At 38.8% G+C, this 26,688-nt stretch overlaps 3 protein-coding genes across 5 annotated transcripts; 1 reads left to right on the plus strand and 2 right to left on the minus strand.

Moving 5' to 3' along the window:
- Nucleotides 1-954: 954 nt before the first annotated feature.
- LOC145237543 (heparan sulfate glucosamine 3-O-sulfotransferase 6-like) lies at nt 955-9,370 on the minus strand. The gene is made up of 5 exons (XM_080100447.1): nt 8,915-9,370; nt 6,278-6,355; nt 5,104-5,240; nt 2,777-2,990; nt 955-2,499 (listed from the first exon to the last, which is right to left on the minus strand). The coding sequence occupies exons 1-5, from the start codon at nt 9,035-9,037 to the stop codon at nt 1,945-1,947; spliced, it is 1,107 nt and encodes a 368-aa protein (XP_079956573.1). The 5' UTR covers nt 9,038-9,370; the 3' UTR covers nt 955-1,944.
- Nucleotides 9,371-12,473: 3,103 nt separating this feature from the next.
- Nucleotides 12,474-22,549, plus strand: LOC145238364 (uncharacterized). Its single transcript, XM_080101508.1, has 5 exons — nt 12,474-13,834; nt 14,152-14,267; nt 14,741-14,869; nt 21,111-21,178; nt 21,481-22,549. Exons 1-5 carry the CDS (start codon nt 13,523-13,525, stop codon nt 21,774-21,776), a joined length of 921 nt encoding a protein of 306 aa, XP_079957634.1. The 5' UTR covers nt 12,474-13,522; the 3' UTR covers nt 21,777-22,549.
- On the minus strand, nt 18,421-21,101 carry LOC145238363 (uncharacterized). 3 transcript variants are annotated; one of them, XM_080101507.1, is made up of 3 exons: nt 19,999-21,100; nt 19,091-19,550; nt 18,421-18,548 (listed from the first exon to the last, which is right to left on the minus strand). In XM_080101507.1, the coding sequence occupies exons 1-3, from the start codon at nt 20,791-20,793 to the stop codon at nt 18,493-18,495; spliced, it is 1,311 nt and encodes a 436-aa protein (XP_079957633.1). In that variant the 5' UTR covers nt 20,794-21,100; the 3' UTR covers nt 18,421-18,492. The 3 variants fall into 3 exon arrangements, with proteins under 3 accessions (XP_079957633.1, XP_079957632.1, XP_079957631.1); XM_080101506.1 differs by having other exon boundaries at nt 18,481-19,246; nt 19,391-19,550; nt 19,999-21,101; XM_080101505.1 differs by having other exon boundaries at nt 18,481-19,550; nt 19,999-21,101.
- Nucleotides 22,550-26,688: the final 4,139 nt, after the last annotated feature.

Consider the following 26,688-nt stretch of genomic DNA (forward strand, 5'->3'; position numbering starts at 1 on the left):
AAGTTTTGACTTGCTATTATACTGTCCTACATAGATCAATATTTTAAATGTGGAAAAAGTATTAGGTTGGCCGGTTCAGACTACAGTAAAAATAGTGTAGGCTCCAACCGATACTTTTGACTTCTTAAACATTTTTTTATCTAGAGGATTTTTTTCCTGACCTGAATAGCGCAACGTAGCGCTGCAATTTCTAGCGCAAAATTTTTTTGTCTTTGGCGTAAGTCCGCAACAATAAAAAAATCTTGTTTGTAAAAAAATCGTGATTTAAACCATAAGGAGGCATATAGTGTTAGGTTCTGTGTAAAAATGCTGGATCACTAGCCAAATTAAGTTTTACTTACCTTCAGCTTTCTGATAGTATGGTGCAGATTTGTAAGGCGGGCCGGGTTCGGGCTTATGTTTCTTAAAAAGAACAAGCCTGATTCGGCCTGACTGAATAAATTTAAATAGCTAGTTGCTGGACCTGACCTAATGCCAAACAGCCCTAAAACGCTTGTTCAAGGACAATTGTCTATTGTGTTTGTTGTCTTAGTCTTTCCTGAGGCTTTAATGTCTAGGTCTGTCAACCAAACTTTCGGGCCTAAACGGGCTTCTTAAAAACGATTCGGGTTCGGGCCGGGTTTCGTGCTTGTACTTTCGGGTACGGGCTCCAATTTCCGTTTACAACTCTGGTATGGTGTTGCCAAGATGACGGTAAATGGTGTTGCCAAGGTCCTCGCCCAATTGGGCTGGTTTCTGACATCGAACTGCGTGTTGATATCACTGAATGCGGGTTTAGGGATTTTGGGCTGGCCAGAAAGGGCATTTTGTGTTATTTACATACATATGTCTTTGAAAGCAGTTAAATGACAGTAAAATTGGGCTTGTTTTGATTTTGTAAGCAGAGTTGAAGTTTGTAAGAAGTTTTCACTGTCTTGTTTCTACATAATTCCGAGACAAACATCAACAGACTGATTCGCTTCGATAATAATTTATTGATTCTATCCTGAGAAAAATATCACTTAACGGCAGGCAGCTTCAGTTAGCACGAACCGTCAACAACCAAAGTGGCAATATGAGATGGAGGTAGGGCTTGGTGACTGGTCCTGCTGCGTTCCATTCAAAGCTTACGAGAATGTAATAAGGAACGCCGCAGAGGGTCGCGATTCACGTTGATATGTTAATACACTTGAGGTGGCGTAGGCGAATAAACCGACGTTGAGTTCCATTTTGCGATGAGGAAGTGGTTTGATGTGGTTGGACACCTTACTAAAGCGCGAACATTCGATGGTTTCGATAACACAGTAAGGATCCACTCTTGTTTACGGGGTTGCCCATTGGTAGATGTTGATGTGTACACGAAATTTGTGCGATACGAATTGGTTGCAACATTAATATATTTTCATGGAGGTATAAAAAGCACCAATGTAAGCATCACTTTATCATGGTGCACGGTTCACTTGAACTGAGTTTTAAATCGCATAAAAATTGCGACGGGCATTTTTAGCTGTTAAGTTTTTGAACAAATGAAGTGTTCTCTCGGCAAAGCACAAAAATACACACAAGTGCCCAAAGTAAAACCCTTTGGGTAAAAGGCCACGGTTATAAACGCATTGAAACAATATGAAAACGACGTACGCACGTGGAACTATGTACAATAAGAGGCAATAAGTACAAATGTGAATAGGGTACTTGTCGAGTCCAGTGGCGTTTCCTATAGGAAAAATAGACATCATTTAAAACATATGTAATAGGGAATAACAACAGACTATAAGCTGTGGTAGCGACAGTTTGGCAAAAAAGTTTAAACATGGACATACTATTTAATACAAATCGACATAAGAACATTTTATAAGTTCATAAGTTGTTCATTCGTAATCGACAAGTTGTCTAAAACGACAAACCATCAACTAAAACATTGGAAATTTTCTCGCTTTTCGGACGAGCACTCATTGAGGCTAAGAGTTACCGGGATGGATCGATATGCAAAAGACGCTGTACCCAATTGGCTTTAGCGGACGTTACGTGGGTAAAACGTTCAAGAAACGGTCGATAGAACTCGTCTAAACGTCGCCTGGTTTCTTTAGAAAGCTTCGGTTGCAATACAGTACCGTTTTTCACCGTCCTTGTACGTCCCTTTGCTGGGGATAGGCAACTCGTATTGGTATTGTTATATTTTATACAGTAAAAGCCCTTTTCACGGTTAAATATAAAATTCTCGGGGCCTATTTCGACTTCAAGGCCAAGCTGTTCCTGTGCTTTCACCATGACTTCTCCAGGCTCTGTTAGCAGTCGATCACCGTCGACTATCACAAAGTCTTTCCGCGGGAAATACTGGTACCAGTTCTCGAGGAAATAAGAATATATTCCCCGTGTCAAAAAACGAAGTTCAATTTTTGATTCGAGCTCCTTCATGTGGGAGTAAAATGCATGTACGTCCTCTGTTACTGGCGGTGCCAATGTCCTGATTTTGTTAAGAGCGTATTCGACATATTCCTCAAAGTTTTGGAATTGGCCGACCTAGAATAAGACAAAATGCTAAGTAGCCTGCAAAATTATTGCAAATTTGGTAGGTTAGTAAAATTTAGCATGTAAGAAACACTAATGAAAAAAATAACAAATAATGTGGACATAAAGGTAGGGAAAAAGCACACGTGTTGAAAATGTTACGAAAAAAGAATTTTAACATCAACTAGGCTACTGTCGAAATTGCTTTTTGCTGCAAAAAAGGTATCTGATAAACGATTGCTGATACCTTTACAACTTCGGATAACAAAAAATAGAAAATGAAACTCACCACACCAGTTTTGTAGCCAGTGTTTCTCTTTGCCTTCGAAAAGTCAGAAAATGCCCTTTGTACAGGGTCGCATACTACTAGTACAAACTTGGGAGTGGGCAAACCTTCCTTTTCGTATGTGCTGATGATACGCTTGGGCACACCACCGGTTACGATGTATTTTGGTGTCTTTTCGAAAGTGTATTCACTTGTATTAGACCACGGCAACAAACTCCTGTAAACAACAGAAAAGGAGTGCTCAATATAAGGTGGTTGCCAGTTTTTCTAAGAACGTTGTGGCAGGGTAGAAGCCAAGCGCAAAACACTCATTAATATTGGATTTTGTCCGCAGATAAGCAGTTAAAAGTGTTTAAAATATGCATGTGTTTAATAAAATTACAGGTCTATCAACTATACAAACAGTTAATGCACAAATTTTGTGGTTAACGTTATATAAATCAGGGATGTTGAAACTAGAGTAACTAGCTGTTCTAGAACACTTGTTTCGAATCTAGAATATTGAACCCAAGTCTGATACAAATTTTGGCTGATGATTTAAAAATCCTGACCATAAAAAAATCAGACCAGTTTATTACTATCACCACTATGCCACAATGAGGAAATCTCTAAACAGCCCAAGGGCCTACCAAGATAAGACATCTGTGTTTTCCTAGTATGCTGACGTCACACACGACAACAGCTCAGGGTGAACGCAGCTTCAATCAGTCGTAGCGTAAGTGTCATTAGCCGACCTTCTTCGCTGTGCAAAACAACCGCAGCCAACGTCTCGCAAGGTTTTGTTTTCTTACTGAAAGTGCAATCCTAAATATTGCGCGGTTGCGTTTGCAGCGTAACTGTGTAAAGCGCCAATCCAACATAAAAGCGTGCCCCTTCCAAAACAATTGCATTTGGTAATGCATTATGTTTAAAGTGAATGAAAAAGCATCGAGCCAATAAATGATAAGCTCCCAACAAACTGGAGTGCCGTTGTATGGCTACACTAGCCAATACAGCCGATCTCTTGTCACCATTTGCACTGATGGGCCCTTGTAGGTTGATACAGTGTGCACTGCTTATGTTTAACATATTGCTATTAGTTAGCCTTGTATCACTGTACCGTGTTTTTAACTTATGCAAGATTCAAAAGTGGCACTGCAGTGGTTGGCTTAATAAATGTATTTACACAGTACCAGGAACACAGGTTGAAATTTTTGACACGTTTTTATAGCCTACTTGAAACAATTATATACTTTCGACGTGAAGGCCTATATAAAGTCAAGTGATTCACACCAATTGAAACGCGTAAATGGGAAACATTGTAACCAATCTGACCTGAATCCACATAGCCAGCGAACCCAAAAACGTTTTTGAAAACAAGACACTAGCGAGTACTGGTGTCAATTCAGGGCAGGTATCATGTTACCACAATGGACCAGCACTCTGATAGCGATATATGTTCGGTGCTATACATTGTCCATCTAGCCGTTGATTTAAGTGAGAACACAATTACATTTTGACGACTCGCTGACATTGTTGGTGTTGTTATCTCAGTACTCTATTTCAAGCGGAAATGCCTTTGACAAGCCGCGTGGACAGGTTAAACACGATCGTGTTCTAAACGTTCAACTTAAAACGCCCAAGATAGTTTAATTATAGCTTGTTGAAAGCTACATCATGTGCAACTCCTGTACATTTCCAAACCACTAGGCGTTTTCTGCGGGGGTGTTTATTTATATACTTTTGGGTGTTTACCACAGTTGCATGTCTACCATGTGGACCTGAATTGCTTTTAACTGTCCCAAATTACAGCGAACAATATTACAAGTACCAAGTACAAGTGTATAGTACAGCTTTTAATACTTTTTATCCTTGGTTGAATCGCGCGATCAAAGGTTAACGAAACCTCTTCTACAAACTACAGAAAAGTCCGTAGCATTTAACTACAGAAATTTTAATAGTGTGTTTGACGAAAGTAACTGGTTTGAATGGAATAAACACTTCATTTTAAAGGCTGTTTTTGGCTTTGCTTAACCGTCCGCAAACTCAACACTATTGTGTATTACTAAAAACATTACAATCACATAGTTGGAAACGTTTGTTTCAAGGCTGAAATCAGTCAGTTTTAGTACAAAGAACAAATATGTTTCGCTTATGCAAGCACCTTTAATGTCTTGTTCAAATAGAATTGACACAACTATGGAAACAGAATAGGGTTGGAAAATACTTTTATATCTCGTGAGGAGGCCAAGACTAACGAAATCCATTGAACGGGTGGAATTTGGAGACGAGAAACTCTTAAGTTAGGGGTGTTTATAAGCAAATAGACGCAATTGATAATGAGAACTCACTTGTAGTATTCAGTTCCCTTGTTGTAAGAATCGTCAAAGAAATGCGGCTCACATAATGAAACTTGAACTTTACTGTGGAACCTGAGAAAGTGACGGAACGCTCCGGTTCCACATTTCTTGCTTCCGATTCCTATGATCTGTAACACAATACAGAAAACTAAAAAAATGTATTTTTTTATGAATTTAAATTTGACTCATTGCGCTTTATATTAAAAACGATTTAAGTTTCCAGTTTAGATTCACACAATTTTTATAGCGTTTTAAAATTTACAAACAAGGCGATTAATCGATTTTATGTCATATTTGTGACGTCATCGCGTACTTTATTGACATGGAATAAAAAATACTGAAATTTTTTTGCCAAACCTTGTAATATTTAAAAAGTAAGTAGACAATTGAAATTAAGGTTGTATAACTGATCGAATGCTTGTTTTGGACGAATTTGATAGCATGTTGTACAAATTCCTGACGGCGGAAATGACAAAGTACGGTACACAATTACAACGCTTGTAATCTTTATGAAAACAGTGGCCACCACATGGGTCCAACGCTTTCTTGCGTGTTGACAACAAAACAATAGATCCTATGTTTTTACAATCTTGTGCGCTTTTACAATATTACAAAATCAACAAAAACTTTTAAGACATCATTTTCTCGTATTTCCAACGTACTCAAAGACAAATCCAATCTGGTTAGTTTATCGAAAGGTGCAATATGAAAACGAAAAAACTATGCAGAAAACATTGCGATTTTTTTTCAATATTGAATATTTTGTTCGTGTTTTGGTGTAAAAGTATCGGTTTAACATTTGTAAACGGGCCTGAAATTGGAGCTCGTAGGCCCGAACCCGAAGCGTTTTTGAAAGCCCGTCCCGAAAGTTTGATTGACAGACCCATACATTACTGCCTCAGGAAAAAATAAAACAACAAACACAATAGACAATTTGTTAAACAAGTCGTTTTAGGGCTGTTTGACATTAGGTCAGGTCCATCAACTGGCTGATTAGCTAGTTAAATTTATTCAAAAAACAACAACAACACTGACACAGAATGTAAAGTCGGGCGCGAATCAAGCCCGTTTTTTTTAAGAAAGCCCGATTCCGGTCCGACTTACAACTCTGACTGGTTTATGTCAAAGTAAATAAATTCGCAATATTGTAAAAGATGAACCTTACATGTGGCAGTCGCTTTCGAACTCCTTTGCGAGTCGGTGAATACCCCAACATGGTCGACGTTGGTGTCCTCAGGCAACCCTGAAACATAAAACAATGTTTTACACAACTTTACAAGTTTGGTGTGCCTTACTTTAGCTGCCGCTCAAAATTACAGATAACCTTACCGAAACCAGTGGTTCTTAACCTCTTTTTTACGTTTACCTTAAATCAGATTTTAAACATAAAATTTACTCCGGAGATGAACATAAAATATACGACGTTTAATGTTTACATAGAATGCACAAAGATTTACAATTTAAAATTCCTGGGGCAAATTTACTTAATTCCTTAGGGCCTTTAAAAGGACTATCGACGCCTTTAAGGCCTTACTCCCAGTTTGTTTAAACATTAATCCTGTACAGAATTGTAGGCGCGCCCGAAAACTGTACCCGAAAGTACAAGTCCTAAAGCCGTTTCGAAACCAAAATGAAAAAAAAAACGAATAAGGTCCAAAAGTTGGCAAAGTTGTGGCACAAATAATGCCGTTTTATCCAGCTTTGAGTTGAGTTGAGTTTATTACGCCTGGCAAAAAAACATAGCGTCACAATGGTACTGAACAACCACCAAGCCGGAAATAGCTGAGCAACGTTGAAACCGTTTTGGAGCGCAAAATTGTGGATGGCACACTTGGTGGCTCATGACTAAACGCGCTGCAGCTACACCGTATCATGAAGCGTTATGTGGCAGGAGCTCACCAGAAATTGAGTTTAGCACGACAGCAGTAAGCACGACAGTTGGCGGGACCAGTCGTGAGACTTAAGCCTCAACTCGACAAGCCCGGCCCTTACAACTCTGGTCCACCGATAACAGATTTACTCCGCTAAATTTACACGTAATGAAGAATATTGTGCCTAAATGAAAACAAACTTACACATAAGCAACTAACAGCAAAAGCAATTGTTCACGTATAGTTTGCCAGCGGCACTACTTTTGCGGTAATGTTGGCATTAGGTCAGCGCTGTATAGTAAACAATTGTGAGCGGTACTTTGGTTGTGGTAAAACATAGCACTGTTAAATACAGGTTGGTCATTCAGACAATAGGTAAATGATATTTCGTGGTGATGTTGAAAACGATTTAAAGGCCGCAAGTACACAAAGGCAAAAGTAAAGAAAATTGGTTCAGGTCAACGACATTACATTATAGTTTTTTAGCGCTAAACGACTTTGCCTTAAGCTTTTATAACCTTCTTTTACAAGCACGTAAAAGTACACGAACAAACACTTTATTTACATTTTTGGCCCAAATTCGTTTTCCCGCAAATCAGTGGCTATACTTAACATCTGTATACCGTATGTGGTGACTCATGGGATGTACCTTTAGGCGTACTGTAAACATGCCCAGTACGAGTCCACTTGTTTGTCCGTTCGCCTCGACAAACAATGTCGTTGATCTATAAGAGTTTCGCCGCTCGGTTAGTGGACCTAAAGGCGTCATACTGGAAACCAAACAAGGTCTTTTTCGCATCGCTGGCTAACAAGTTTTCCTGCGTGTCTAATGTGTCCGCAAAAAAAAAACGCTAGGCTAAGCACGGCTTGTTTTTCGGTATCCAGGATGTGTTTGTTAAATATTAACACTTGTTTGTGACAAAACATTGCTGTTCAAACTTGGTCTAAGCTGAATTAACCTGATTAGGACACTTTTTGCAATGTCAAGGCTTAAGCAAAATTTGTCCATTGAAAACGTTGAGCTTTGTTATATTAACCTGATATAAATAATTAATGAAATAACAGCTGGTTTAGTATTCAGAATACCCGATGGATAAGACATGTCATTTAGGTTAAATATCCCAAACTTTATTGTCACATAAAAATGCGTCCCACTGTAGGCTATAGTTTGGATGACATGTTACATAATTTAAACAACAAGATACTGTTTCGTTTTGTTCGCCTGCTTCAGGAATAAACAAATCGATTGGCGTTATACATCGATTATTTATTTTAGACCAAAACAAGATTTCCTAAAGCGTTTTAGCCGTTTTTGTATGTTGGGTTCGAATAATATAGCACAAAACATATGCGAACTGTCAAAAGAGGAACTACAGATGCCACTTTATCTTGAATGTAACCCAATTACTATATGAATATACTACTAAGAAAATCCCATTCAGTTTATTCATCTATAATTCATACCATTGATCTCTTTTTGGCTGCAGTCGTTGGTTCGAATCCCATTGGTTAGATTTTCTTGGGCTACGGCCAGAATGACAAAACATTCTAGGTTTAGTTTGGTTTAGAACAGAAGACCGCTGCTGGAAAGCACATTTCCTCTGTAATATGTTACCTCGATTGGCACGTAAAGTCCCCCCTTTATTTCCGTGAGTTTTTGTGGCAATTTTATTATCACTGTCTTGAATGCTATAATTGCCGGTTGTTCTACCCAGCCTATGAAACATATATTATGCAAAACCGTCATTAAACGTGTTTAATGTAATATAAATTGAGCGTTAAAAAATTAAAAATGGGTGCCCTTTTCTTCAACATCTAGCTAGTTAATGTCCATCAACTTGCTGCATTTAGATTGAGCAGTTTAAAAAAACACATCACTTTTCGTCCAGGGGCACAATATTCCTAACAACATCATTTCAACTAATACTTACATCAACAGCGACCTTTATTACGGGATTGCTGGATTTGACCGTATATCCCATGTTGGAATAACCCAAAATGGCGAATGTAATCGCACTCACAGTGATGATTGCCCCAACGATTTTTCTTCGCATATCACTGGATTTGGTTGAAGATAGGTTCGTGCATCGAAATCAATTTTTTTACGGACACACTAGAACACAGAACAATATCAAAACCCCTTTCGCTGTCTTAAACGTTTTGGTTGCGACCTGAAAACGAGACAACAGAATTTTCTGATGACAAATGACAAGACTGTTTTTTAGCGTTCACTACTTTTCAGGCACAAACAAAACTGACATCTCAGGAGCATAATACCCTGCCCTTATACAAACGATTCGAAACAACTAGGGCGTAGGCTCCAGCAAATCAACCTAATTATCCATTATTCTGCATGAGAAAAGCTTATTTCCAGGAGAAATTGACATTTTACTCCTGGGTGTTAACAATGGATTTTTACCAACAAATTCGTGACTCATATTCTATGATTTGCTACAAATTAGGCCTACTTCTACGTTGGTCAGTTATAACGGGGGCGTTACCGCTAAGTTTCCACATATTTTTACGTTGACAGAGAATATTATATTTTGGGCTGAAACAAAGACCGCGGTTATAAGAGAACTGCTCAAGCAGAACCGGGCGTTCGGGTTCGGGTGTTGTTTTGAGCTCGCCCACCTTAAAAACTAGGTCGAATTCTGACGCCTGGTGATTTAAGTCATTTTATAGGCATGTAGTAATAAAAGGCGAATAAATTTAGCCTCTATTTTACTGCTATGGTTTAAAAATGTATCCATTTGCCACAGAGTTGTAAACAGGCCTGAAATTTAAGCCCAGACGAAACCAAAAGTACAAGCCCAAAACCCGGCCCGAACCTGAATCGTTTTTAAGTAGCCCGTTTGGGCCCAAAAGTTTTGTTTGACAGGCTTCCATTGAAGCCTCGGGAAAGACTAAGACAACAAACACAGCTTAGTGTAGTAATCCTAAATGGTTTTGGTTTAAAAAACTTTGATTCCAAGCGGCTAACATACCAAGCGTCCAACTTTTACAGAGCTTTATGCGTCCCGATGATATAACTTGTTTAAAATTACTGCTGCACTGCTATGTTCTAAAACTACAAGTTAATAGTTTAGGCCCATGTAGTAGTTCATATCTATGGACGGAAGCGTAAAGCTTGACGTAAACAGAATGTTCAGGTTACTATACCCACGCAGCACGCACCTCTACTGAAAGAAATCTTTCGTACCACGTTAAATGCCAATGGTAATCTAACCACCTATTGCTTGGCAGTTACTGAAACCATCAAAACGTTCACATTGTAAACACTACACAGTGCCAAAGGTACATATCACATTGAAACAAACACATTTTAGTTCCAAGGAAACAATAGTGTTTTACAACAAATCCTGTTAATAATTTACGATGGAAGTTATTCCAGTTACTTATGATACTGTAATTGTTGCTTAAGCTTGACAAAGCTAACAAACTTCTGTGGTATTTGCATTGGTCTTAATTCCTTTGTCGCTGCATAACCCACAGGCCACAACCACGAAAAGGAGATAACACGCTTGGCTTATCTTTCAGGCCTGCTGGCTAAATCACTTGTATAATAGCCACAGAGTACGGCTCTCTTTCTTAAATGCTGTGAGGCAGATAACCATGATTTAAAGCTGGAAACACCAATGATATCTGGTAACGGCGACAGTTGAAAACAAGCCAATAGCTAAACGGAAACAACCTGGCTGGACCTAACTACTTTTCTGTATTTCTTGTCTGTCTGACTTGTCTGTATCGAGATTAGCTAGCTACCACCGAGTTGCTGGCGCTTAGCGTGTTTACCGAGGAGAGAAAACAACCTCGTTGCTCGCCACTCAAAACGGCTCTATTGTCTCGGGACTGATGGCGTCTACTGATGCGTGACCACTTCTTTTTTCCTTTTTCTCTTCGCCTATTGAAATCTCTTATCGGCGATATTTGCGTCATAACTTCAAAAAGGCCGAGATTTTGCGTGTGTTTTGGGTTAAACTATCGTAAACACGATAGTTATTGTACGCTAACAGTTCTGTCCGGCTAATGCGAAAATTATGACCAGTTTTGTTCACGTTAACGCACATTGAGTGGAAACAGTGAGTTTTGTGCTTAAAATGCTCAATACCTCGCCCCAGCGGTAATGTTTTTTAAACAAGGTTTTGCTAAAAAGTATTTCGTTTGTTTTTGCCTCGATTGTCTGTCATTTAACGAGAATACGAAGGGTAATGATGAAGTTTGCTTCGGCAGTTTAGCCGAAGAAAGTTTGCACTTTAATTTAATCAAATGTTTTGGGAACAACATAACTGGAAACGATTAAGTTTAAAACCGGATTAACGCGGCGTGATATCGATATCGCTGTCAGTTACGATTTCAGAACAGTCGTGTATGTGTCTTAAAAAAAACAGTTTATTTTGATGTAGCACCTAGCAGCCGCGCAACCGTTTTAACTAATTGCTCAGCATGCTATTCTGGACTGGTTTGACTAACCACAATTTGAAACATCGAATCTTTTTAATGCAGGTCATTACAGGTGCACATTCCTGCCCGGGTGCATCATGCAGCCTCCGGCATGAGATACCACACGTTTTTGGACTGAGCCGAAAGGTAAACTACTACCACAAACAAACTGACTTCCAATTTGTGACAATTTGACGAGACCTTGCCATTGCGAAATGTCACGTCGTTGGGTTCACTCGAAACTATGAAGTTAAATTACCTATACTCTTCCCTCAAAATATTCAGCTAGCATTTTTGACAAAGTAGACACGTAAATGTAGTTCAAAACCCAATGAAAGATATTTGCTCTTTAAAACCGATAGGGTAAAAAAGTCCGGTTTTATAGCAGACTGAAAACTTTAACAAGTCTGAAGCCATCCACCATTTTTTACGATATATATATTTATATTTCACCCACGTGATAGGCATCATTAGTATCACAAAACATCAGAGAGCGCTAAAGAATCGTTAACTGGGTTTTATAGGTCCTTTTATATTTTAACTCCTTTTATTTCGCTCGTATAGCAAAATCTTCTTCAAAATAACTAATATATTTTTTGACACGCGACAACGTTTGTTTTTAACTTACTATTTATTGAGTGCACACCATAAGCTAATTACACAAAAATATTTTAACCAAAATCGTCAAAATTCTTGAATGAGAAGATGTCATAGTATTGAGGAGCAGGTTTAATTCTAAAATATTTCAGACTGTAAAAACAATTGGCGACTTTTTCCGCAAATACTTCTATAAAGTGAGACGACTGCCTTCGGCAACCACGCACTTGTGTATGTTCGACCGCAACAATCTTCGGTCTTACAGTGACGTCATTAAAATGACGCATCGAAACATAGTCGATTCGATTATATCGTCGAATTCCAGGCCATAAAATCGTCTCACAAAACGAAACGGGTATCAAATTTCTATTGTTGTACGACGCTAAAAACAATAAAGGAGGGTATTGTTTGCTAAACAGGTCACTTGCTTTGAATTGCGAATTTGCGAAACACTCGGCGTCGATGCTAGTCTCTTAATATTTAATCACACGAGGGCTTTGTTTTGCCAACGCGCAAGCGAGTTGTGTATATTTGTCGTCCAATCTACTTGATTGGCGCGAGTTATATTAAAGCAGTAAGCGTTCTGATGTAGCCTTCGCAGTTTAGACGCTGTGTTTTGAGAAAGAGTTTGCATTGCGTAATGATATATTCTAGACAAATTACCAGTGTTGTACGCAAGCATGCGCGCGTGTAACAACAGCGCTTTGTTCTCATGATTGTGCATGTCCGAAATTCCGAAGACTTGCAGTAAATTAAAGGAAACAAAATCAGGGTCGAAAGGTAGCCTGTTAAATGTGGCTTCAAATATGCGATAAAATTTGTCAATAAAGTTTAAACGCAACAGAAAAATGTACAAAAGACTAATCATTCTTTACATGTACGTGTAAGAGTCAAGTATGACGACCGCGTATTGGTGTAACTAAAGAACCTTTAAGCGCAGTGTTAGCGAGTGTTACGTCATAGGATAACTTTCTTTTGATATAATCTGATTAAATGGTGGTTGACTGTTTCTTTTACCAAAATTTGACATGTTTACTACACGATTAGACCATACCGATTACAAATTCTCGTACGCTTTGCAACTGCATGCACTATAACACAGAAAAAGATTTTATTCGATGATATAAGCATCAGGTTTGTCACAGGTTTTACCCTTTTGGGCGATTTAAAAATACCGTGAGCAAAAAGGAAACATGTATGTGCCTTCATAGTCTTTTCATTTTATAAATCTACATAACCTTATCCATTGTTTGTTTGGTGAATTTCATGTGTAAAAACTAGAAGGGTTTTGTTGAGTTTAAACGGAAAAGAAAAAATAACTGCCCAGATAAATCAAAAGTAATCATAGAGTTTACCTTTTTGCTGAATGCAGTTGTGGTTTTCCGCCATAAGTTTTTTATATCCTTGTTAATCCATTCATAGCGTTTACACAAAGAAGAGTTTAAAACAGACAAACAGCATTGGTGCAAACTACAAACATTAACAATTATTGGAAAGTAATGGCTCGATCCGGACCCGTAGGAGGAGCTGCAACGCTAAGTTCATTCCGTGTCCAAAAAGCATTCAGCATTAATTTCCGCGAAAATAAACGTCTATTTGCCGAACTCAAACTAATTGAAAACGAACATATTCGTAACATTCGCCAAGTAAAGCAAGATATAAAGGAGACCCGGATTTGGTTAGATAATATTCGGGAAAGTACCGGCTACAGTCAGCATGGTATCCGGCCGGAAAGCAGTCAGGAACTAAAAAGGAAAAAACTGAAGAAAAAGAAGCAAACACCGCGAAGCAAAACAGTAGATCCGGCACAGGTACGTCATTGTAGAATGTTTTGGAATAGTTTATTTTTAAGCTTATTACTTTGTAACAGAAAGCTGAAAACAACAACAAAAAATCACCTTTAACGAAAAGTATTGGGATAGTTACGTATACAACTTATCATACATAAGTAATGCAAATTTGCACAAGTCGCCGCCATACACGTATTATTAAAATCCATACACTGACTGGAAGAAATTGACATTTTAAGCTTAACAGTCACTACAGTTTGAGATGCGGCTGGCAGCATCGAAATAGCAATGTTTTCCCGACTCTGTTTTATATTTGCGACTTACAAAATGTTCATTAGATTCGTCCGGAAATTGTCATACTAAGCGAGAGCGATGACGACGACAGTGACACAAACACCCGACATTCAGACAAAGAAGCTAAAGTCAGATTTGAATATGAAAAGACCGAACAAAGGTAAAAGTTGCAATCCCAATTATCGACCTCCAATTATTGGTGAAAGTAGAAAAAAAAAACTAGAACGTTTTGGAATTGTCAATATCAATATCAAAGTTCGTGTAAAGATGCGAATATTGTAGCATTGATTATCAAGAAAACAAAAAGAATACAATGTGATTTTGTGACAGAATTATAATACATTCAGTGCTTGCGGGTAGAGTTAGTAGCATAACAACTCACAACAGATAAAATTAGCGGTCATATAAATTAACACTGAAAATGGAAAAATATTGGTGTAAAATGTAACATTAGGAATTAAGTTTATAGGTTGGGATTTTTGTTTTGATTTTGAAACATCACCCCAACCCTAAACCGTCAGCATTTTTACACATTTTGCTTTCAGATGTTTGCAAATACTCTTTGCGTCAGCTGTTCAGGCAATTATTTTACCTCATCACCACCCTCAAATAAAAATACTTTTAACTCTTTAGTGACCCGACGGTGCGTCCGTGGACGGAGGTAAAAACGTCAACAACTGATGACGTCATAGAGAAACGAAGGCAAGTGGCCAACGCAAGAAAGGACTTAAAAAGCGAACCAGCATCGAGCAAACCGGAACAGTAAGCATGAACGTGATATTCTAATCTTGGCTGATATGGCCTGAATTGTACCCACTGGTGTAGAGTTAGGGGGTGCTAGGGTGCCGCGCACCCTCGGCTTTAACCTTTGTATACCGTCAAAATCGCATCTTTGTTCAAGTTACGTCGGTTAATTAAAACGTGTTTTCAGCTAAACAAATGCGCTTGCATTCCCGCCATTGATCGAACAGACGTCGGTTGAAACGTAACAATTGTAATTGTTTCGCAATAAATAAGCATTTTTAATCCAACATAAACATGACTTATAGACTAACGTTTTGGAATTATTTGTCGCAATAACTCTCTGCAACAAAAAATAAATACAAAAACAGTTAATATATTGTTTCCTAAGCCGAGTTTAATGTCCGTTTGCCAAGCTCTGCGACGGCCTAAACTTGTTCCAAGGTGACCTAAGTTTAGGCGTCAACAATACATAGTCGGCTATATTTAAAACGTGAATTGCTTTACTTTATTCCCCGCCGTAACACGTTACTTTAAACTTAATCGTTGTTAAAAATTGCTGATTCAGGAAATCGTCCTTTTGTTACATTAGACGTTATCAGACGCACAGCAAACGTTCCAATCGAACCCACAGAAATTGCGCCGAGTGACTATTTGCCAATTAATGTGTTAGAAACTACATGCTAAAGCACGTAAAAGGTGGACCGTTACTTGGTCTTATACGGGTACAGGTACTGTACGTGTATAGGCATCGTTTTTAGAAGATCAAACGGCGCATCCCCGGTATATTTTAAAACTCTACGCCTATCATTGTGTTACGCCTTTTCTCGGTTCTGCTGCAATAACGGGCTGTCAGTACCCAAATCAACTTGTATTAAAATATTAAAAGAGTAAAACGATAAGAAGGCAAGCAGCGCAGATATACAGTCTCGACAGAACCACCGCTCAACACCAGCTCCAACTCCAACTGCCGGCTTAAACAAACAGAAAAGAGTGATAAACAATGAACAATATGTATATATTTCGAATTACATAACGACATGAAACAAAACAAACGTGAGAGAAACAAAACAAATGTGCAACAAAATAAAACAACTTATTTTTTTTGTGAACTTTAAATGTTTGGCGACATAAAGACATTGATTTAGCTAAAGTGATAGTGTAAAGTCAAACACATCAATGGAAACACATCAGAATGTAATCTGTAACAAACATAACATTGGACAGAACAAGTGAAAATATAGTGTTCCCGTTAAAACTACGTGATAACACGACGGATTTGTGAAGCACACAACAAAACATTCACCATGTAACATTACGTATGGGTCAAGCAGAACCGCACGCATGTATGGCGCTCAATTACTACACTAAATGAATATCTATTCGGGGGCTGGGTAAAATCGTGGCTGTCGTGTCTGACGAAGTGGTCGTTCGTTAACGGTCGATTGTGGTCTATTCCGCCTACAGTGATGTAAAACAAAATATGCGCCAGGCAACAAAGTTGGGACGTCTTCAGGGTCAGTTCTAGTGGCTTCAGCAATATCTCCTTCCTCATCAGTCGCTGCAGTGGGAATAGGTGCGTTCGCGTGACTCTTCTTAAGTCGGTTAAAGTGTACCACCTGTTGTTTAGATTCTCCTTCTCTGCCATTTAGGTAATTTACGGGGGGCAATACCTTAAGGACTTGATAAGGTCCCTTATATGGCATATGAAACTTCTCCTTTTCATCTGACCCCAATACAGTGTCTCTAAGCATAACATAATCACCTACACTGTAGGTGGCAGTTGTCGAGTTGCGATCGTAACGCTTTTTCATTCGTTCACGAACGTTGCGGAGACGTTCTCCTGCTACCTCCCGCACCAGCCGTAATCGATCCTGAAGCTCTGCTACGTTGGCTGTGGTTGAAGAGCTTGCTGGCCCATCAAGAAGTAAATCGGCGGGTAGTCTGAGTTCTCGACCATACAGCAGCAAGTGTGGAGTCATTCCTGTGGATTCATGAACACTTGCATTATACGTGGCGTCGCGGGTCTCGTTGTGTATAGTTTTTAAGCATACTAATAATAGTTCTGTTATTTCGCTCCACCCCGCCATTGCTGCGGGGACAATACGGGGATGTTCGCGATTTGGTACATCCCAACAGTTGCACAAGTTCTGCGAAAATCTTACTTTCGAAATTCCCACCTTACTCCGGGTACTCCATGTACCGTAAACCAACGGTGGTATAAAACTGCCGCGGTTTCCTCGGCTGACTGGGAGCGCAATGGCCAAGCTTGCATGTATTTGCTAAATACATTGCATGCCACTAAAACACACCTATATCCAGTAACTGAAGTTGGCAATCCACCAAGAATGTCAATTTCTATCCGTTGCATTGGTCCATCTTCAGTTGACGGAACCAACGGAGCTGTTGCTTTCGGGTTTGATAGTTTCCGAACGTTGCAAAGTGGACAACGAAGGCAGTAGTCCTCTACATCCGACTTCCAGCCTGCCCAGTAAAACCGTTGTTTAATGCGCTCGCTCGTTTTCTTTAAACCAAGGTGTCCACCACAGAGTTTTTCGTCGTGCATTTGATGTAAAACACGCGTTTGCAACATTTCAGGGACTACCAGCAGCAATTTATGACGGGAAAACATGTCATCAACCTTGCGATATACGGCGTTATTCTGGCAAACTAGATCCCCATATATCGACCAGTAATGCCTCATATTCCGGGACAGACGTTTTACTTTCTTAAATGGTGGTCGTACCCCTTTGTTTATCCAATCCGCAATTACATTTAGTTCCTGATCATTTTGCATAGCAGTGGTCAACTCTTTATCCGACAATCCTAGTTCCTCTTTTAATTCGATGGCACATAACAATTCTGACCCCTGGTTCGACACGTAATTTGTGACAACAAAAGGAAAATCACCTGCAACGGGTTCTTCATCTTGCCTTGTTGAAGGAATTCTGCTCATTGCGTCAGCGTTTCCATGCTTCTTACCAGGTCGGTGAACAAGTTTGAAGTTGAAAGAAGCAAGTAGTTCAAACCATCTAGCGCACTGTCCGTACGTTTCTTTCGACTTCCACATCCACCTTAAAGAGGCGTGATCTGTGCGTAGAAGGAACTGATTTCCTGTGAGGTAACATCGGAAATGTTTTAATGCAAATACGACAGCCAATAGTTCCTTTCGTGTAGTAGAATAATTACGTTCACACTTAGTCAACGTACGACTAGCATAAGCTATTGGATGTTCCTCTCCATCCACACACTGCGATAAAACACAACCCACTGCCGTATTTGATCCATCTGTATCTAAAACAAATGGTAACGACATATCAGGGTACCGTAGTACTGGGGGTTCTGACAGGGCTGTTTTTAAGGTCGTGAAGGCCACTTCGCACTCTTCAGACCATAAAAAGGAGCTTTTATCTTTTTGCGTAAGAGCGTATAGCGGAGATGCAATTACTGAATAGTTCCTGACAAACCTTCGATAGTACGAGGCCAATCCAAGAAACTGCCGCACTTCCCGGACACAAGACGGTCTTGGCCACTCCTGAACTGTTTTAATCTTTGCCGGATCACACGCCACTCCTGCACCTGACACGACGTGACCAAGAAACTGCACTTCTTTCCGCATTATGTGACACTTGGATGGTTTAAGTTTAAGACCGGCTGTTTCTAAGCGGCATAGGACGTTGTCCAAACGCTCCAAATGTTTCTAGAATGTACGAGAATAAATGATTATGTCATCAAGGTAAGCAAGTGCCCCGTTCCACTCGATGCCGTTTAAAACAATGCGCATTAAATGCTGGAACGTGGCTGGAGCGTTAGTCAAGCCAAAGGGCATCACATTAAATTCAAACAAACCCCGGTGACAAGTAAACGCCATTTTCTCTCTCGCACCGTCACTCATTGGAATCTGCCAATATCCTGTTTTTAGGTCAAGAGTTGTAAAATATTGGCAACCAGAAAGTTGGTCTAAACTTTCGTCAATACGTGGAAGTGGGTAACTATGTTTCTTAGTTATATCGTTAAGGCCCCTGTAGTCCACGCAAAATCGGGTACTCCCATCTTTTTTCTTTACCAAGACTATCGGACTTGCCCACGGGGAATTTGATTCTGATATTATTCCCTGCTCGTGCATATCGTTCACAAGCTTGTCAATCGTCTGTTTTTGGGACTCAGAAACGCGCCTAGCATGTTGACGGATAGGAGTCGAATCTCCAGTATCTATATTATGGGAAGTTAGTTTGGTCTTACCAAGAGAATCCGACCCAACTGCAAATGCGGCACGACGTTTTGCAATTACTCGTTCGAGCGCGTCCTTTTCTAGTTTTTGCAATGGCATCTGAGAAACACGAAGTTCATTTAGTAGATCTCGATGTCCTTTATTCCCCAAAAACTGATTGCTTTCAGCTGTGACAGAACACAAAGTGTAAGCGTTTTTGTAAACACAGTTATTTAAACCAGAAACAGGAACAACATCCGCCACATGTACGCCAGCGGGAAGATGCTTATCGACGTTTTGCGAATTAACCATACGCACTTGGACAATGTTACCTCTTGTGTTGGTCACGTACTCAGCGACTGCTACATCATACTTTAAACACGCTTCAAGGTTTCTCTCGATCACCACTGTCGAATCGGGAAGCGTAACGTCAGAATGAAAGGAGCATGCACGGAACTGATACTTCGGTTTTTGGGCGAATAACAATTGGTTCTAAAAGTTTTACACTGTGACTATGTAAAATCCCTGGTTTAGGTAACAAGGGTACTGTCCCACCATTTCCGGACAGTGTCATCAACTTGTAGTTTACTACACAATTTTGGTTTTGTAGAAAATCTATGCCCAAAATACACTCCTCGGCGATATCCGACGACACATAAACAGAAGCAGTTGTTCTAATACCAGCGACTCTGAAACAAACATCTATGAGTCCTGCCATTTGTATTTGACTACCATTGGCACCAACAAAGCGTAAATTACTTTGACACGACTTTATCTTTACGTTTGTAAGTCTCTTACAAACTGCACTTGAAACCACACTGACAGTGGCCCCGGTATCAACTAATGCAAACACAGATACGCCATTGATGTTTATGTTAGCATACTTGTACAGCACACTCTCGTTGGTGTTAATTCTATGTGTTATTGTATCCGGGTTTACCTCGGACTCCTGATAGGGGAACGACGTCGGTTGTTGGGCACTTGTTTGCCATTTCCAGTCCTGTGTACGTGGTCTTCTTTGCCTGCAGTTTCTCGCAAAATGACCCTCTTCATTACAATTATAGCACCGACGAGAGGAATATCTCTTGTTCTCATTTCGCACTTCGTTTAGTTCAAGTCGCAGTTGTTTGATTTCCTCAGCCAAGCGTTTTAACTGATCGGTGACTGGGTCAACTTTAGGCTTCAACAGGGCAACATCGATATCCCGCAACTTATCGCTTTTACCAGTAAAATCGTCCGCGTTGATTGCTCGACGCGACGCTTCTCTAAAGCTTGGTTCTTCCTTCGAGCAATTTTCGCGCTGTAAAGTATCCGCGAGCCGTTTGTCCCTCAGGCCGGTTAGCAAAGAAGTGTACAGCATTGCATTTCTTAGTTTGTTGTCCTCTGGAAATGCTTGGTTTCCAAGCGCCACAAGAGCTGACACGAAATCTCTGTTAGTTTCATTCACAGTTTGAGTCCGTCTCGCCATTGTTAGTCTGGCGTTACTTTGTGTAAACTTACATAAGGTAACAGCGGTGGTTCTTTTCTTCAACTCATCATAAGCGACATCATATAAGTTTTCGTTTTCAGTCTCTAAAATATCAAACTTGAGAGCAGGTGGCAATGCCAACAAAAATGCATGCCTTTTTGCAGCTTCGCTTGCCTCAACGCTTTTACAAAATGATTCAAAGTTGTTGATAAAAGTTCTAATATCACTTCCTGCCTCAAACTTCGGAGGATGTGAAAAGAAATTCATCTTTCTGACAACAGCAGTCCTGGCGTGCTCGCCAAATTTTCTGTTACGCCTTTTCTCGGTTCTGCTGCAATAACGGGCTGTCAGTACCCAAATCAACTTGTATTAAAATATTAAAAGAGTAAAACAGCGCAGATATACAGTCTCGACACAACCACCGCTCAACACCAGCTCCAACTCCAACTGCCGGCTTCTCAGCCGCGTGGGGCCACGTCCCCTCGACAATTCGTTACAGCGAACACGACATAGAAATATGTTATGACGTCATAAAAGGGTGACAAAATAAAAACGTAACAATTGTACCATACGTATTTTTTCAGAAGCGTCCCTCCAAGACGGACGGAACCGTACGAAAATGCTGTAGAAAATGAGGACGGTGATCCTAACGGTAATATTGGATGTTCTACATTTAGTGTCGACATTTTTTGGTTTTCGTCTCTGTGAAAAGTGAAAACAAATGTGTAGAAACAGAGCCTAGTTTAAAATTACCCACAATTTGTGAATTCATTACAATAGATACAAAATAAGAAAAACAGCTTTCGTGATAATTCATTATATCCAGTCAACAGATTTTAGGAGAAAAAAAAATAAAACTAATTTTGCGCTTTCGGCAATTCAGCCGGTTGCTGTTAACTGTACAACGCAATACTCTTTCTAAATTGAATCATAAACTGGTTTTCCTGTTTTTAGACAAACTTCATCAACGGATCCACAGCGCCGCTAGCGCCCGCAGCAGTCTCGCATCACTTACCACGTATCAGCGAAGAAGAAAACTGCAATCCATGATGGTAAAGAAAAGAAATCCCCTCGACATCAAAAAAGAGATGAACACGCGAGAGAGCGACCGGGTGAACCATAAAGTCCAAAACTACCTTTCGTCGCTAAATGAACGCATGCAAATTACTCTGCCCGATTTGAGCCTCTGGGACGTGGATTTAAGCAGACACGACACTCCTTTTGCTCAGGATGTCAACGTCAGTGTATGAAATTAGCTTGTAACAGTCTTATTACGGCATGTGGTTGCTTGTTTCAGGGTATGGAATTGCAGGGCGTTAGCAAAATTAATTTCTAGTTTTGATGTTTTGTTGGGTAAAATAAAAGTTATACAGCATTTTTTTAAAGCCACTAAGCTTTTTACTGAATAGCCCACATAGACTTGTTTCTTGCCTTACTTTATATAAGCATCACTAGCAGTTTACTACTTTTTCTTTACATACAAAGGCACTTAATCGTACGATTGTTTGTACTCTTATCTATCGTTTATAAAGGCACTTAAAACAAACATATTTGGATTTTGTTGAAGTCGATCGCCATTAAACCTTTGACCAAATGTTTTTTTAATTTTGTGTGACACGCTTTCAGAATCTTTGTCAACACTGTGTGGTGCAGTTGAGCTGTGTCAGTAGTTTTAATTATTAATATATCGTCGCGATGAGTCATTGTTTGTTCGAAGAATGTGAGTTAATTAAAAGAGCGTCAAATTGTTTGCATACGTACCTCATATGTATTGTATTCTTTACACAACACACCATCTTCCAAACAACTAAAGCTGTGAGGTTTTTTTTTTACCATATCTTAACTTAGTTTGGTATGCAATGTAGTGTGCAAATCAACTCTTTAATACCCATTGTCACGGCAAAATGTGTCATAGCCAAATAAGAACTTCAATGCAAAAAGATGGCGCTTCGTTCAAAACATTGGTAAAAATTCAAAAATGTACAAATAACATTATCATGGTCAAACTGCACTAATATGTACATGGCGTTGTCAGAGCAGTACAGTCATATTATTATATAATTGTTAAAAACTATACGGACGTTATATTTGAAGTATTACTGTTTTGCAATTTTGAAAGTGTACCTGGAATGAACCATAAAGCTCTTTTTTAACTTGTAATATTGGCTATAGGTTCGATGCAAAATGTGTTTTACAAAGGGTCATGAGATGGTCTTTCACACTAAAGAATTTAAATAAAAAGAGTCCCACCCCACAGCTCTGCCGTCGTTTGGTAAAACCTAGTAACTGCAATTTTCAAGTTTTCGAGAAAAAGCACAAAACGCGTTTGATGTTGGTTAGCATCCAAAAATAATTTTTTTGTCTACCTGTTTGGTGTTTTTAACAAACATGTTACAGTCAAAAATTTTTGACATACCTACAGTTCACGACATATTGTTAGTTTGTTTATTATTCACGAAAAAACGATATACTAGGTTTTACCAGATAAGAAATGCAAAACTAACTAAAATATAATTTGGAAAAGTCTAGGCTCAGAACAATAGATGGATTTTTTTGCTTTAACACCTTCACAAATCAAACAGAAGCTTTTTATTTTTTTCATAAACTGTGTTATTACATTTAAGTCACCAATTTTCAAGCTGTTTGAAGAATGCTGGAGTACAAATGTTCAGTCAAAAACCTTTTATTAGCAATAGCAACATACTAGTGCTGAGGACCAATAAAAAGTATATTTGTTCAACAACATCACAAGCACATGGCAAAGATGCTTTTACAAAACATGTCATAAACTTTTGTGAGTTCTGGATGTGGTTAACTTACCATTCTACAAAAGTCTAACATGAAAACATCAAGCAGTTTAACCATCAATTGATTGACACCCAAAAAGATGCTTTTACATAACAAATAAAACATATAACATCTAGAAAGGTAGTTTCTTTATGTATATTTGATTTACAGATTTACTAAACACATGTCATTTTTTCTTACAAAAGCATGTTGTCGCAAAACTGGTAAATATAGTTTGTTAAACTACAAAATCTAGTTTCATTGTTTGTTTAATATGGCTACCACACAAGGAAAGTTAATCTTGGTCCTTTTAAAGAAAAAAAACGAATAAAGCTCCATGCAGCTTTCAGTAATTTTGGAAAAAGGGCTTGTTTGCCTTAAAAAGGTTTTGTCAATACTCTTTTTTCATTGTTAAATTGTCATATATTTACAAAACTAGTCAAAAAGAGAGGAAAAATACACTATCAATCCAGATTTGCACCACTTAGTATATTCAGTTATAAACAATCAGTTTTTATTCCCAAATTTGTTTAAATAAAACACTTTGCAAACTGTGAGCTTGGCACCACAGCAACCAGACAGTTCAGACAGCAGCAGGATATCTTTGCTCCAACATTGCAGTTTTATGAATAGTGCCCTTCATGAATTTCTTTCTTCCAGCAAAGTCCTGCGACCAGCAGTTTTTAAAATATTTTTAGACATGAAAACTTATCAATATTAATAAAACATTGGAATGGTTAACTTTGAGATGAGCAAACTTAAATGATTATGTTTATCTGATTGTGAACATTTATATTATATATATAAGCCATATTATCATCATTAACCTTTAACAACATAAATTAACATCATGCAAGGTTTCAAGCGTGAAAGAAAAATACCTTTAAAAGGTTCAGCATGTAAACTTTCAAGCTTAGATGAAATTGTAACATATGAATTTTCTTTGGTTAAACTATCTGAATCTTGGTCCAGTGGCACAATTCTTCCTAACCAAGAACTGTCATTTTGGAGCTGAAATAGTTTTGAATCCTGATCATTTGATGAGTTAAATGATGCTCAGTAGTCATGTCAGATAAGACTACAAATGGCAGCAACTACTCACGTTATGATTTATATTATCCACACTGGTTTTAATTTCAGCACAATAACCTGTTTCTTAAGCTGATTCTGAGCCAAATCTGTGTTATTTTTTGCTTGTGGCTATGATGCTGAAATCAAAGTGTACTTACATGAACAATAATATTTCAAACTTTTATTCTCTTGGACATTAACAATGTGTTTCTCATCTCAACTTAAATTTCTGCCTTAATGCCTTCAGAAGTGTAACCTGGCAAGCAAGTTTCTTAATCCAAACTACCTGGAAACTGGAGCTTCATTCTTTGTTTTTCTTTGAAGGGCCAAGATTAGTTTTCCTCTTGTGGTAGCCACATTTAAACACTGAAACTGGATGGTATAGTTACAGCTAAACAAACTTAAAATACCGGTATTTACTTAATAGCAAACAAAACTAAATCACAACGCCAATAGATATGTAAACAAGGCGACAACACGCAGCTGTCAGAAAAAAGTTGTCACGTGACGAACTCGACCGTCATGATTGGTCAAACAGCAATACTAGGTTTTGCCAAATACTTTTAGCGTTGTGTTTCACTTACTAGGTTTTCTTAACCGTAAATATATCGATAACTAGATATCTTTTAAATTCCAAATTTTAACACAGAAAACTAGCCAACATTAAGTAACCATTCCACTAAAAAAACGCATTTTGAAAAATATGTCGCTTACTAGGTTTTTCCAAAAGACGGCAGAGCTGTTGTCCGCTGCTCAACCATAGGTATGCAACACAAAACCAACAAAAGATTACAACAAGCGTTGAACGCGTGCATTCAAGCACAGGGAACGTGTTTGTGCACTTTATCAAAGGGCTCTTGACAGGCATTGACGTGTATAGCGGTTTATGAGATTTCATGCGAAAAATGTTTATCAAGCTATAGGTGTTCTATATTCTAAAACCGTGTAGCCCTTTTCAACTTTGTTTGAGCCCACGAGTTTCATTTGGCTTGGGCATTTTCTGGCGTTAAACCGAAGAAGGAACTTGTTGCTGTTGCAGCAACTTTGCTCGCAACTTCCGTCTACATTAACTTGCGTTTCGACCACGCTTTTCTTACAAGAACAAGGAAATACAGTTTCGAAGGATAGAACCCGTCATTACATCGTATACTTATAAGCCTCTGCTCTTTGACAAACAAAAGCAGGCGTTTCATGCATATACACTAAACTTCAGGGTCGTAACAATGTAAAAAAGAGGTTTACAAGAATTAATACAAGCTATGCTATACGAAACACATCCGGGTGCGTTGTTGACATTTGTCGGTGACGTCATAGTGCACTCACGCACCTGACGTCACCACTTCGGTTTGAGCGGATGAGCGAATAAAAGCGGGCGTTAAAGCTTGCGCCTGAGTCATCACGAAAGCACATGAGGAAGTGTGGTAAAGATCTTACTTAGCGGTTGCTGGTGGTGCTGAACTAAAGGCTAGGGCCATTCTCCAACAGCTCGTGCTATCAGCAGACGATTGATAGCACACAGATAGACGTTGGTGCAAACTTAGATTTGCTTGGCTACGAAAGTACTTAAAATGATAATATGCGAGATAAGGTACAAGTATTTTTGATCCAATGTCATAACAGCTCTGTGTTTTAGGCAGAAAAAACTACTATAATAGTCAGCTGTGTATTTTAAGCAAAAAAGCACAAAGAGTTAAGTACTAATATAATAGCTAACTGAATTGTAAGGTATCTTTGTTACAAAATTTTTAAACCAGACAGAAATGACATTTTATATTACTGTCATATCAATTGCAACAAATGTAGAACGAAGGACAATTTAGTGTGTATTAATTAGATGACGCTGCGACACCAATTAAATATTCTTTAAATGAGCACATGTCCGGTTTGATGAATAATAACAAACACCCAAACAAAAAGCAGACGCATTGCTGATACAAGGCGCACTCAACACAATAACAGGAAAACAGTCATGCGCCCCACGTTACATTCAACAATTGATGACACACAAATAAGATTCGATAATGAAAGCGCATGCACTAATTGCTACATTCATGTGGGCATTTTTTGCAAAGTTAGGCGTGTTTTATGACTGGAAAATTAGGAAGGAAATCTTTCCGGATTTATGTTAGACAAAGTCTGTCGCGTATAAAAAGATATTTACCTTACAGGGAAATTGTAAAACCCCCGCACACAGACAAGTCACTCTATTTTAGTTCCGCATTTTATGTAAATCTACCGGTAGAGTTCGCTATTGAGCTTTATCAAGCCAACAATGGGAAAGAACAAGCCTCGGCAAACAAAACC

Source organism: Phallusia mammillata, chromosome 7 (assembly GCF_965637545.1).
Source record: "Phallusia mammillata chromosome 7, kaPhaMamm4.hap1.1, whole genome shotgun sequence".
In the NCBI taxonomy this organism is placed as follows: domain Eukaryota; kingdom Metazoa; phylum Chordata; class Ascidiacea; order Phlebobranchia; family Ascidiidae; genus Phallusia; species Phallusia mammillata.

Excerpts from the sequence above, each read along its gene's own strand:
- LOC145238363 (XM_080101505.1), bottom strand. The coding sequence starts at position 20,793 with ATGAATTTCTTTTCACATCCTCCGAAGTTTGAGGCAGGAAGTGATATT. Across the intron at positions 19,551-19,998 it reads TCCCCTATCAGGAGTCCGAG|AACCAATTGTTATTCGCCCA; the intron begins GTAAACCCGGAT and ends TAAAACTTTTAG.
- LOC145237543 (XM_080100447.1), bottom strand. The coding sequence starts at position 9,037 with ATGCGAAGAAAAATCGTTGGGGCAATCATCACTGTGAGTGCGATTACA. Across the intron at positions 6,356-8,914 it reads TAATAAAGGTCGCTGTTGAT|GGTTGCCTGAGGACACCAAC; the intron begins GTAAGTATTAGT and ends TTTATGTTTCAG. Across the intron at positions 2,991-5,103 it reads AAGGGAACTGAATACTACAA|GAGTTTGTTGCCGTGGTCTA; the intron begins GTGAGTTCTCAT and ends TGTTGTTTACAG.
- LOC145238364 (XM_080101508.1), top strand. The coding sequence starts at position 13,523 with ATGGCTCGATCCGGACCCGTAGGAGGAGCTGCAACGCTAAGTTCATTC. Across the intron at positions 14,268-14,740 it reads TATGAAAAGACCGAACAAAG|TGACCCGACGGTGCGTCCGT; the intron begins GTAAAAGTTGCA and ends TTAACTCTTTAG. Across the intron at positions 21,179-21,480 it reads TGAGGACGGTGATCCTAACG|ACAAACTTCATCAACGGATC; the intron begins GTAATATTGGAT and ends TCCTGTTTTTAG.